General features: G+C 32.8%; 2 protein-coding genes across 5 annotated transcripts; one reads left to right on the top strand and one right to left on the bottom strand.

Moving 5' to 3' along the window:
• LOC109329608 (21 kDa protein-like) lies at positions 2,628-3,542 on the bottom strand. Its single transcript, XM_019563302.1, has 2 exons — positions 3,463-3,542; positions 2,628-3,406 (listed from the first exon to the last, which is right to left on the bottom strand). The coding sequence occupies exon 2, from the start codon at positions 3,333-3,335 to the stop codon at positions 2,745-2,747; it is 591 nt and encodes a 196-aa protein (XP_019418847.1). The 5' UTR covers positions 3,336-3,406; positions 3,463-3,542; the 3' UTR covers positions 2,628-2,744.
• On the top strand, positions 7,614-13,833 carry LOC109330032 (serine/arginine-rich splicing factor SR34B-like). Of its 4 annotated transcripts, XR_002105615.1 has the most exons (15): positions 7,615-7,691; positions 7,990-8,083; positions 9,378-9,443; positions 9,517-9,591; positions 9,713-9,827; positions 9,911-9,957; positions 10,050-10,110; positions 10,955-11,004; positions 11,147-11,203; positions 11,289-11,404; positions 11,508-11,699; positions 12,439-12,526; positions 12,613-13,094; positions 13,365-13,429; positions 13,569-13,833. XR_002105615.1 is itself a non-coding variant. In XM_019564000.1 (14 exons), the coding sequence occupies exons 2-14, from the start codon at positions 7,997-7,999 to the stop codon at positions 13,440-13,442; spliced, it is 939 nt and encodes a 312-aa protein (XP_019419545.1). In that variant the 5' UTR covers positions 7,614-7,691; positions 7,990-7,996. The 4 variants fall into 4 exon arrangements, 3 of the variants coding, with proteins under 3 accessions (XP_019419545.1, XP_019419544.1, XP_019419543.1); XM_019564000.1 differs by lacking the exons at positions 12,439-12,526; positions 13,569-13,833 and having other exon boundaries at positions 7,614-7,691; positions 11,508-11,536; positions 11,576-11,699; positions 13,061-13,094; positions 13,365-13,442; XM_019563999.1 differs by lacking the exon at positions 12,439-12,526 and having other exon boundaries at positions 13,061-13,094.

Raw genomic sequence — 13,903 nt, 5'->3', positions numbered from 1 at the left:
TACACGTTTTAAAGCAAATTTTTAAACCTTAATTTTGAAACTCATTAAGTATTTCCTCTTATCAAGAATCATTGTAGTAACGCATCTGTTAATTGTTCTCCAATTTGCATATTTTTAGTTAAAGAGAGTTTCAACTCCATCTTTGGATCCTTCTATTCATCTTATTGTTGTTAAGAGCGATGTATCTCATATAGAACCAAATATCAAATCTTAAATTTAAAGTGATATGTCTCAATTTTTTTTTATGAGAATTATGTATCTTTATTGTTGTTGTTGAGGGTGACATATCCCATGGTTGATTGAAGGTGAGGTATTCTTAGGGGTGTAAGTGGTTTCAGTTTAAATTGTGAAACCAGTAACCAAATAACAAAAATGGAGTTCGACTCAGTTTCGTGATTCAGTTCTATTTTTTTATTTGAAACTATTTAAGTTCGGTTCATTTAATGATTTTAGAAAGTTAGGAATCGTTGGAACCCTAAATCAAATATTAAGAGATAGATTGTTTTACATTTGAATGGTTATGATTTAAAGTTGGGAAATAAGATAGGATAAGGAATATAGAATCATAAGAATCTATATATACTATATAATAAAAAAAGTTTTGTCACGTCTTTCCATGACACGTCTCACAAACTCACCCAAAATTTTCCTTCCTGAAGCACTCAACTTTCTTAAAGTACATCATCTCACCGAATAAAAATACACACTTATTCATTATTCATTACCCAATATATTATTTAATAATAACATTTAATAATGTAATAATATAACATTTAATCATTTTATAAATTTGTATTTGCATTGATAATACGAGTAACACATATGTTCTGAATAATGTGAATATATGGGTGATATGTGTTCTAACTATGTGATTGCATAGATAATATGTATTTTTTTAGCCATGTGAATATATGGATAATATATGTGCTTTTAACCATTAAAATGCACATATCACATGTTTGTTCTTAACAATACAAATGCACTAGTAACATATATATTTTTTAACCATACGAATGTACAAGTAACATATGTATTCTTAACTATGTGAATGCACATGTAATATGTGCTCTTAACCATCCAACAAAAAATATTGGTCCATGCAAATGCATGAGTAACTTGTTAGTTTGTGAAAAAATAATAGTTAACTCACCAGTTCAACCAAGAACCGACAAAGTCACTAGTTTTTTGAAAATTCGGCAGAGACTCACCGATTTGTACCGGTTCCTTTGCATAGCCAATCTAACATGTGGCTTAGACCAATTTATTGTTTGGTTCCAGTTCAACTGGTCGGTCGAAGTTGGTTTTTACAACAATGTTTATAATGTAGATTTATCTTTACTTAAATGTTATACAAAACTTATGTAGATATTTTTTTCTTATACAAGTCTACGAGGGATGGGAGAATCATGCAAATGTTTATTAATTGAAACAGAGTCAAACTAACGGATAGATTAACATGTATGACAAATTTATTTTCCAGGGGACTAGGTTGAATTTTTTATACTAACAAGATCTAAATTGATTTGGATGAAATTTTTCCGCAAAGAAAGTAAATATTTACTTCAAATTAAAAACAATAAAAATACAAAGAGTTCTCGAATACTAAAGTTGCAATTTTGAAAGGCATATCAATTGAAAAAAATAATAATAGTTAAAGGTAAAATCACAATTTGACCAAAGTGAATAACTAAAATAAAAGTTGATTTAAGTTAATGATATGTGTGAGCGTAATGGATTACAATGAGCACTAATGTATTAGTATATATGTTTTTGAAGTGATAATTGATTGTTGTGGATTGGTAATTAATTCTTACCAGTGAACTGTGAGATTTAATTAATTACAACATTCTTATAAATGATCATATTTTTCCCAATGACCAAATATATATGCATTTGATTTATTTATCTCAATGTTTGAATTGCTCATCTTTTCTCTTCATTTCTTAAACCTTTCACGCTACATATTTGAGTTGTAGTTTCAAAACTAAGTCATGATGCACTTGGTTTGCAAATTTAGTTTAAAATTAAAAGTGAGTTTACAATAACCAAATTCCTCATTAGCATATGAGATATATCTCTTTCTTTAACTAGATTGCTTTTAAGAATGGGCCTTAATTTGATTGATACTATAACTCACAGAAATATCATATGATAAGTATAAGAGAATAATGTATCTCCTTATATAAGGAGATAACTTATCTCCTCTAGCCAGTAAAAATGTGACATATGTGCTATTTTGTTTATTTTTTAAAATATTTTTATTGAAAATGATGAAATATGACACATGTCATGATTTCATTGGCGGGAGGAGATAACTTATCTCCTTATACAAGGAGATACTCCATTCCCTAATTATAAAGACATGCTCAAAAGTCACAATAATAAAAGTAATTTTTTTATTATAATCATATTTACAAAGACCAAGCAAAATCCAATCCATAGTGGTATAGTTGAATCAAATTCCATATTCGTATATATCTCTATCATAGCTAGGCTTTCTCTATTTAATCTCAATGTCATATTTCCTAGAGGATTAAAAATGAAACAAGTAAATATTTTAAGGATCTTATATTGATATTCGGAATTACATACTCACATTTTCTACTAAAGGATTATACTTTTTTGTTGTTAAATATGAATATACATTTAGAAGTGTCGATAGGTCGATAACCCTACCTATATTTCATGAATAATACATTACTATATCTACCATCTATAGTGTCATGTTACCCATTTCAAGTCTTCTATGGATCTGTGATGCTTCCAATACCAGTAGTGGCAAGTTTGTTAACAAGAGCAAGAGCATTACTTGTTATGCAAGAAACATTCCGAACCCGATTTCGCAGCAATTTGATTTGGATCTCACTTTGGCCTTCAAATCCATCAATGCAAGTGTCTTCACTAGTGAGTGCTGCACTGATCCATGTATTTAAGTTCCCCATTTGGGTACTAAATATGCTTTTACTTAGGTTTCTAAGCACACCAAGTGATTTGTGAAGCTCATCAATAGCATCTGCAAAAGATTCAATACAATCTGAAAGTGCAATTCTATTTCTTCCTCTCATACTCATGTTTCTGTTCAATTTTTGAAGATATGTTTGAACATTCTTGACCTCTTCTATTGTTACTGAAACACTTGCACGTGCCCATTTACTTGGGCTTCTTCCTGAAGTGTTAGAGAATTGTGATAGAGAGTGTATGCAAAGGTTTTGATACCTTGTTACCTTGCAAGCTTCTTGAACTTCATCACTCCCTTTTGCAAATACCATTTGGCTAGTATTTGCTAGGAATGAAAAAAGCAATGCAAGTAACATGAAACGTGCTATTATGATCATTTTATTCACAGAATTACAATGTAGAAGTTGAAAGAAGATGATGAAATATGAAAATAGAAGGTAGTTGTGATGCTAGTTTGGTACTCTGAGTGTTTAAGATCAGAATAGAAGAGTTAGGTATTATTATATAGTTCCTGATTTTCTAGTGAAGTTTGAGAACTAGAATGAGATTTAGCTTTATAGGTGGGTATTTAATAGGGGTTTGGATTCTCTTCTGCCGAAAAGTCCAATACTAAAATGTAATGTGTAAGTTGCTTTGATGATTTATAATTTTTTATTTAAAGATAATTTAAATTTTGTAGTATTAAAAAAAATTAAAATCGTATGTCATAATCTTTTCCGGATGACTCACTTTAAGGACTTAAGAGGGTAGTGATTGCAATTATAAAAAGGGATATGGGTGGTGAACTAAAATAGATGGGAAAGGTAGTGACATGTGAATGGATAGGGAGTGTCTCTCTAGTCTTGATAAGATCAAAATATTTGATTTTTCTAGCATAGACATGTTATATGTACAACCAAAATTGACAAACTGTATAGGAAACTACTTACTTCATAACATGTTGTTTGGATGTCCATAAAAACACTTTGGTTCATAATATTTTGAAACCTAACCTTAAATAGAAGTATTAGTATTATTTTTTTTTGTATAATTAAGGGTATTTTTATTTTATGGGTAAAAAATTAATCGTTTTTAAGTGTATGATTGTCTCTCTCAACAAATGTAGTTCGCATGAGTTAAACTTTTGATTTAGTATGATACTTGAGGATCTAATGAGATCTTATATTATTAGACAATCGTCTATTGGTAAATAGAAGAATTAGTATGAGAAAATATAAAATGTTTTATATTATGTACTTAGTATCTATATCTATACTATATATAAAGCCAAAACATCTTATAACTACCTAATATGGTGTAATTTTTTTATTGCCTATTTTACCCTTCTAATTAACTATTATTACAATGGTTTTATACATAATAAAAAATATTAATAGGAGTTAGAGAAAGTTACATACCTAAAAATATCATATTATCAATGTAGTTTTTTAAAAGAATTACAATTTATTTTCATATTTCTTTTATCATAAAAAATATAATACGATTCTCTTAAATATTTAATATTAGGAAATAAGAATGCGGGTCGACGAGCACGAAGTGCCTGTCAACGCTAGTAATTTATAAATAGAATAGAATTAAAAAGGGAAATAAAAAACAAACGTTGAGACATTAATTGTTTGCTGAACTAAAATTTTCACAAGTTTCTCCATCCACATTTGAAATATTAAATTCCCTTCGGCTAAGTATCTTCCGTATCTATATTTCATCCACCCAACAAACAACAAGGGTAATAACTCATATCACCTTTCATTGTACTTAACTTCTAATTGCTATTTCATGCCAAAAGATGTTAATTAATAAAATTGAAGTGTGTAATATATATGTATTGTTAGTATAAAAATTTATACACAAATAATATTATATCATTCATTTGTATTATTTTTGGAGAGTTGATAATCATTAAATACTAATGATATGTGATATAACGTTAATATATAAAATGAAACTATTAGGCTCAAGGAGATGAAGACAAGTAGGTAGCCGAATGGGACCTTAATCTGATTGGCACAAATACCTTATGTTAGGTTTGATTACATGAGGTCTTTTTCATGCTTGCCTCTTCTTGAAGAAAAAAATTGACATGACGAAATTGCATCTTTTATGCCTAACCAAAAGGCCAAAAACTAGATTCTATTAATAGGGGCCACAATGATCTTAGATAACTTATTATTTTGTACGGGCCCACATATAAAGATTATATTAGGGTTAGCTTTCTATTAATCAATTAACAAAGTTTTTTCATTACACCTGATGGAATAAGTGGTTGATCGAATGATATAAGGTGTTGTTAGATTATGAGAAAGATTAAAAGGATAAAAGTTCGATTACTGATAACAACATTTTGTTGGAGAATTTCTCCGACCATAATCATTAGATTGAATGCGGAAGTCCTTATGGTCATTGCTTCGTTCCAATAACCTAATGTTTATGCTCATACATAAACTCATATGGAACGACCATGACCCAAAATGAAGAAACCCCAAGTGATTTCATGGTGAAGAAGAAGAACATACCTTGTTGAGCCATTTCGAAATCTCGAAGGTACGAGGGTGTAATGATCTTCCAGATGTTAGAGCGCCGAAAAGGTTTTCCTTATGCTTCTCTAGAGAGGGAATGAGAAAGCCAAGAGCTTGAGAGTGAACCCATTGCTTGATGTGAGATTATTCTTTCTTAGTGTTGTGTGTTATTGCCTTATAAACAAGTCCTTGTTTATAACACACCTTTATTCTCATTATCCACTCAACCAAAACCCATTGTTCTACAAATGAGGACCATAACCCATAAAAGTAACTTCGTAGTGGTTACTACTTTAGTTGCAATAATTCTGATTCAGTCCTTCATCAAATCATAAGTTGACTGAGTATATCTACACTTGTATTATTTCATGACACATATGGCTTTAGCCACCAGATTAAATTACTGAAGATCATTTTATATTTTGGCTAATTACATAATGGCCATAACACAATTATAGAATTATATTTGTGACTCATATATTGTCAGAAATTCTAACAATCTCCCACTGGTCACACATATGATTCTACATATGTGTTATCCTTATTGCGCGCTTAAATATTGCCATTATGACTCATGCATACCTAAATTATTCCGTCAATTAGTCCTATCTCCATATCGAATCACAGTAAATTTTGCTATATCAATCATGACTAATTCAACAACAATGATCACCAATATCGACACAACTAAATGACATAGATAATCATGAAATGTGTAGCATAAAAATCACATGAATATATGTCAATTTTCAACTGGTTCTACTTAACTTTAGTGAGATCCTTAGTAATAACATAAACCTTATTGTACAAAGCATAAAGACAGAATACTAAACTGAATGATTAATCAACTGAAGTTTGAATACAAAGTATCCATACATAATACCGAAATTACATAGAACATAATAAAATATGCGCACATTCTAATTCCCACTAAACCAAAATATCCTCACATTGCAGAACACACATGTGAGCAGTATGCTCATGAAAGACCTTGGGTGTGATAGCTTTTGTAAGAGGATCTGCAATCATGGAGTTAATGCCCTAAATGTTCTATGGAAAACTGTCCACTTTGTACCTTCTCCTTAACAACTAGGAACTTAATGTCGATGTGTTTTGACTTTGCTGAACTCCTATTGTTGTTGGAGAGCAACACGACTGATTTATTGTCACGATATAACTTCAGTGGTCTTTCAATTCTTTCCACAATCCGCAGCCTAATGACAAAATTTCTTAGCCATGAAGACTGAAGTGATGCCTCATAACATGTTATGTATTCAGCTGCCATGGTGGATGATGCAACAAGATTTTGCTTGGCAGAATGCCAAGAAACTGCACCACCAGCCAACAGACAAAACTTAGCCCGAAGTAGATCGTCTACTATCTTGACATCCCACAAAATCGGAGTCAGAATACCCAATGATCTCTAATTGTTCTGATCTCCTATATGTGAGCATATAGTCTTTTGTTCCTTTGAAGTACCTCATGACCCTTTTGGCTGCTTTCCAATGGTCAATTCGTGTATTACTCATATATCTGCCTAAAACCCCAACTATGAACGCTATAAAACTTTTGACCAAAGAGATATCATTAATTTATACGCAATTGAATAAGCACAAATACAAACACATTGAATGAGTGGTCATCTTAGTGACCCTAAATATTAATTGATTCTAATGTTTGAATTCTAACTCGATCCTAAACCCAACAAAACTGACCATATCTACGACGAATCATTGTCGGCCAATCCATTTATGTGAGTAGATTGGATCTTGTTCACCAATACTAATGATGGCCATGAAGAAGAATGGATTGTTAAGATTGTCATTTTCATAAATTTTTTCACCTTTTAATTTAGACCACTACTTTTTTAATTAATAATGTAATATCTATGCATATACAAATAATATAAAAATTTATACATAATTAATATATTATCTATTATCAATTTTAATTACCTTATTTAAAGAACAGTCAATAATAATAAAAAATGAATGATAAATAACATTGTGACAATATATAAAATTCATACATATATCTTTTCTATTGAATTAAATGAGAAAATAAAATTGTGCAAGATGCACCTTTTTTAATTGTTACACGTTAGAAGCTTCCTCGGCCATAATATCTGGAAGCCGTCGTCATAGCACACTATAATAATTTTGGAACCCTAATTTTGGAATCTCTGATTGCAACGTTATCAATTCCAAATAATCTAAGGTAAATCCACTTTCACTCAATTCAATCTACCATTCCCCGAAGCTTTTCCGTTCCTCTTGACTCTAAATTATTGTGATTGAACCACAAAATTCGATTTTTATTTATTTCTTTATTTCCCTTTTCGCTATGTTTTTTCTCTTGCTTTACTTAGTTTTTTTTTTCATATGAAGAGTTGAAATTCGTTGCTGAATTAGATTTATTTCGTCTTGAATTGGGTGCTAGGGCAAACAAAATTAAATTTTTATTGTTTATTGGAATTTGTTGTTGCTTATTTTCGTTTATTTTATTACGTTTTTGCAGAAAAGATGAGCAGACGTTCGAGTAGAACTATATACGTTGGGAATCTACCTGGTGATATTCGTGAGAGAGAAGTGGAAGATTTGTTTATCAAGGTGCTTTGTTATTATTTCATTTTGATCTTCATTGTCCTTGTGGGTAATTGAGGAAGCGCTATATATTATATAATGGTGGTTAAGGGGTTGTGGATTTTGTATTTTGGAGAAGGGGTTGGAGGCGTTATAACTTATTTTTTCTATTTGGATCCATTTTCCGATGACAAACTTACATGCTTTTGAACGCCATAAACTTGCTAGAACCTATACATAAATGATACTCTGCCTTTGTTTGTCCATTTGTGGATTTCATTTTGTTTCAAGGGTGTCGAAAACATATATTAAAAAGGTAGGGATTGGTGCGGATCACCATGGAAAAGTTTCGGTAGCTAGAATCAGAACCACAAATCACTTGAATCACACGATTAGGTGGTGGCTCGTTAATTGCTGGACAAAAACATTTCATGACTGTTGCATCTTTGTGGGTTTAGCAGTTGAATTAGTTGGGTAGCATAGGTGTGAAAAAAAAGGTCTCCTTTTAAAGAGAAAAACAAAAGTTGAGATTACATGGTGTGGTGCGTTTTTTATTAAGTTATGACTTTTAGCCAATTTCAGTCCGTGCAGTGCTGATGACTCAGTCTATTTCAGTTTTGAAATTTGAAAAGCTTTTTTGTTACTGTGAATTGAAATTACTGAATATTAATTTGCAATTAAGTGGGTGGAATCCTACAGTAAAAAAATGCCTATTTAGTCCAGAAGCTATAGACTGCAAGAATTACACAAAATTCCTCCAATGTCTCCTGTTGCCAGTCTCCATCACCATATGTTTTCTTATGTTTTATGGGTTTTTCTTATTTATTAGCTCATGAGTGCTGGATCTGTTTATGACGACACTTAGGAATGGACTTATGATTGATTAATTTATGATTTTGTTTTTTATTCATATTGTCATTATATATACATTATGCATAGTTTAAATAATATATTGTAAGCAACTGTTCATTATGTTTTAAATCTTAGGATTTGATACAATTTATGACTCACGATTCAAAAATTAGCTTAGCGAATCACAATTTGAACTGTGATTTGACACAATTTGGTTTGTGTTAAAACGAAATGAATTTTAATAAACATTGGTAACAAAAGGTGGCCTTAAGTATTATTATAATTATAACGCTTGGTAGTTGCAGAAAGGTACAATTTTTAATGGCCTCTTTTGAGACAGTGTAGGTAGGATGTATTCCTGTTGTGGATGTTTAGTGGAGTTCTTAGTTCTCATATGCTGTCTCAATTAGTAGATTGTTTGATGTATACATAACTATTTATTACTTATTTTATAAATTTCACTTTGCAGTATGGACACATAGCTCAAATTGACCTAAAGGTTCCCCCGAGGCCACCTGGCTATGCATTTGTAGAGGTGAGTTTGGAGCTACAGTGTGATATATATTCCCTTTTATCCCTTTATGCTAATGGAGGGATGACTATTGCAGTTTGAAGATGCTCAAGATGCTGAGGAGGCAATTCGTGGGCGTGATGGCTATGATTTTGATGGGCATCGATTACGGGTTTGTTACATCTTACAAATTACATGTTGAAGTGGTCTGATAGCTGTTATGACCCTATAAAAATGAAGATAAAGACAGACACAGTGCGTTTCCAATATTGTTTAAACTTGTATCTTTGCAGGTGGAGATTGCACATGGTGGGCGGGGTAACACATCTTCGAGAGATCGACATAGTGGTTATAGCAATGGACGTGGTGGGGGTGGACGTGGGTTATCCAGGCGTTCTGATTATCGTGGTGGGTAGATTGTTGAAAAACTTAATTGGTATTTTTGAGGATGCTTTTGATATGCTTTTAAATCTTATTCCTCCCTTTTGCAGTGCAAGTCACTGGATTGCCCTCATCTGCTTCCTGGCAGGATCTTAAGGTGAGACTGTGTTCATTTCAAAGTTTTGTCGAATAGTATTTTTTTTGGAGTTTATAGGTAATGTCTTTTAAGTCAATGTTTTTTAAATGCAGGATCACATGCGGAAGGCAGGGGATGTTTGCTTTGCCCAAGTTTTTAATGATGGAGGAAGAGGTACAGGACATTTACATGAGATTTTTTGTTCAAGTATTCTTTTGGTTTGGTGGGCTGCACATTGGTTGATTTGGTTCTGGCAGAATCGAGAAAACCACTCAACCCAACCCAAACCTTAGTTCTTGGGTTGGTTTCTTTTTTCTAGAACCAATCAATGTTGGCTTCGTACTTGGATTTGGCTTTGGTTGGAACCAAGCCAACCCATAGAACCAAAGGAACCACCGGACCATCCAAAATAACACAATACATGGTTACTATGTTGTTATGTGTTTCACTTTTAAAAAACAAAAACACAACACTGCAGCATTTTAAAGACCAACCTTCTATGCTATTCAATTCAGAATAGTATGTTATTGATTTGGTAATGTTAGAATCCTTAAATCATAGCAACTTGTTGATTTGATTTTTTTAAGGCCGGCATTGATTTGTGTGGAGTACTTTCTAACATTTACAATTTCTCATCGTCTATCTTTTTTATATTTTTTTGTATATTTTTACGCGTTAAAACCAATAGAACTCTATCCAAACCAACCCAATCAAGAGCGGGTTGGTTCAAGTTGTTCCTTAAGATCATAATGACATTTACCTGACCAATTTTGCTTGGTTTGGTTCTAATTTCCCCTGACTAGCTACCCAAACCAATCCATATGCAGCTGTAGGTTTGGATGTATCAGCAACTGAGAAGTTTTTAAGCTGCTAACTTATTTTCCCCGTTTATCATTTCACTTGTCGTAGCCTTTGTCGGAGTAGTGATATTTGATCCTGTCAAAGAGACTGATTTTTTAAAGTTTCTCATTTCAAAATTACTTTTGGGATTATTCAACGTAATGTGATTGGTTTATAGGTACTACTGGGATTGTAGATTATACAAACTATGATGATATGAAATATGCTGTAAGTTACTTCTTTACTTGTACCGTCTTTTTTATTTAAGGGAACATTATTGATAATTGGTCATGAGCTTTGGATATTGGATTATGTTATTTATAATAAATACCTAAATATTTTTTAAATGCTGGTGACTGGTTTGCTGCAGATTAAGAAGCTTGATGACACTGAGTTCCGGAATGCATTTTCCAAGGCTTATGTTCGTGTATGACCTTACTTTGATATGTGTAAATTTAGATTTTTCTAGTGCATGCTATTTGTAGTTCATATTTTACCATTTCCCCATGTAGGTTAGGGAATATGATTCAAGGCGGGACTCCTCTAGAAGTCCTAGTCGGGGCCGTTCTCATTCTAGAGGAAGAAGCTATAGCCGCAGCCGTAGTCACAGTCGAGGCCGGAGTCAAAGGTCTGTGCAATATGTGTTTTAGATTCCAAGTTTTTCATTATGTGAGAATCATTGTTTTGTTAAGTTTTCTTTATTTTTAATTAAACATGTATTCTTAATTCAGCAAATCTCCAAAGGGTAAATCTGCACTGCATTCACCAGCTAAATCTCCAAAGGGTAAATCATCACAACGTTCACCAGCTAAATCTCCAAAGGGTAAATCTTCACAACGTTCACCAGCTAAATCTCCACCGAGATCTGTTTCCCGTTCAAGATCGAGGTCTCTTTCGAGATCGAGGTCTCGTTCTTTATCCGGGTATGAAGGAATTTCTCTGATACCTTACCTTTTTAAGTATCATTTTCTGACTGATACTGTTGTATGATGATTTAATGTATGTTTGATGCAACTTGATCATTTTACCAATCAGTTAGACATTTTTTGTCTCTAAGGTCTGTGCATGTACCATAAGAGCACCACCAGAAGAGGCTTTTTAATAGTTGGAATTGGGGGAATATATGGAGAAATGTGACCGAGTACTGATAATGCACAGAATAGCAGTAATTGGACTTGTATTTCATTAATCAATTGATTTTATTGCATATCTTGTCCTATCAAACTTGTCATAGAGATTCAATAAAGTTTTATATTGGTTGTCGACTACCTAACACAACCTTCACCTTTTATCCGGGCTTAGGACTGGGTATATATATAGAACCAAGCACACATAGGCAGGTTTGTCCGATCAAACTTGTAAACAAATTAATTTAACTGCTTTGTCCAAGTGAAGTAAAGTTGTCTGTACTTTCTGTTTTTTGCGTAAGCATCCAAGACTTGCTGACACTTGGAAGTAAAAGAGAGATTCTTGTTTGTTCAAAAAATTATTTATCAATTTTCTCAAGCCAAACTGTTGCTCCCTTCCTATTCCATCCCTTGTGAATTTTTTCCTTTCATGCTTTCTTCGTGCGGTACGTGATGAAGCATGCCTCCTTGTCAGGGTGTTCGGTTTCACTTTCCTTTTGTTTTTGTGAAAATTCCTTTCTTTGTTTTTTCTTAGATATGGATACTTGCAGCAAACTGGAAATTCGAAATTAGGAACTTGATGGGAATTGGTTCAATTGCCTGCAACTCAATTTGTTGTAGAGGTATGGTATTTTTTCGATGGGCGACTTTGGATACCACAGTGCATCTGTTCTAATACTTTTAGCATGTAAATGTCCATGGGTGCTAGATTGGGAATCAAGGAGATCATGGATTGCTATTTTAGAGCTGGATTCTTGTGTATCAATTGGGATTTGGAAATCACCACGAATGAGGAATAGGGACAGTCTCATTACACTTTTCGGCTTCAAGAGTTGCCAAGCCAATAGGGTGAACTATCTGGATTCATGGGATTGTGTGGTGCAGTAGGGAAGATTCTTCTCTCCAGTCCACTGGTGTCTTAATATATTACCTGTGATGGTTTATTTTTTATTTTTTTTTCTCAGCATGTTATTATGAATAGAATGTCTATTTCTTGTTTTTTGCTTCTTTTTTTGTTGGACTGTTTCATATTTTATGTTTTTTTACCTCTCTTGGATATGTCAATTGTGACTCTGGAGAGGCATCAAGGCAGTTGGATCGAATTTCACATGGGAACTTGTGGATTTTAAACTCTGTTGTTTGTGGAACTTTTGCAGATCACGATCGAGGTCCAGATCTCCATTGCCTTTGGTGAGTAAATTTTCTTAACATTGGTTAAGAATTATTTTCTTGCCTGTCTCTTGTTTTGGGTAAAGCCATGTAGTAACACAAACATGTTGGTGAACTATATGAATTTCATTTTTCATGGTGAGTCCTTGTGGCTTCTAAGAAAGATTTTGGCACTATTGTGGGGGTAGGAATTACATAGTGTGTTGGAAACCACATTTGAAGTTTCCATATACACGTTCGGTAGATTGTGTTTTCTTCTTCCCTCCGCAATTAATGGTGTTTTTTTGTCAGCGTAATAAAAGCCCAAAAAGGCGCAGTGCAAGCAGGAGCCGAAGCAGGAGCAAGAGTTTATCCCGGTCTCTATCTTAAATTCTGTTATTTCATTCTTCGTGAACTTAGCATTACATTCCTTCACTTCCTGAATACAAATTTGGTTTATGCTCAAATCTATGTGAGGGTTTTCATTTTGGATCTGATTGGATCTTGGTCATGCAGGTAAGCTCTGATTGTTGTATTTACAACTCATGAACATGTGGATGAGGGTGAGTGCTACAAAGTATTTTCTACTAAATTGACATTGGAATTATTGAATGAGATAAACTCCTATTTGGGTTGAACATTTTGATTATAAACTCCTTTGGATTGAACTTAGACTTCTACTTTTGCTTAGTTTATATGACAATTTGGTGGACCCTATATTTATGTAATACCCTTGTTGAATATCAAACTTCATTGCTATTTTGGTCACTTTCATGGTTTTGTTTGGTTCTGGTTTAATTACATTATCATTATCTCACACGTGATTTATTTATCATATTGTATTCTTTCTC

Source organism: Lupinus angustifolius, chromosome LG16 (genome assembly GCF_001865875.1).
Source record: "Lupinus angustifolius cultivar Tanjil chromosome LG16, LupAngTanjil_v1.0, whole genome shotgun sequence".
Taxonomy (NCBI): domain Eukaryota; kingdom Viridiplantae; phylum Streptophyta; class Magnoliopsida; order Fabales; family Fabaceae; genus Lupinus; species Lupinus angustifolius.
Note: the sequence above shows the minus strand (reverse complement) of the source record. Positions and strands in the feature narration are given on the sequence as shown.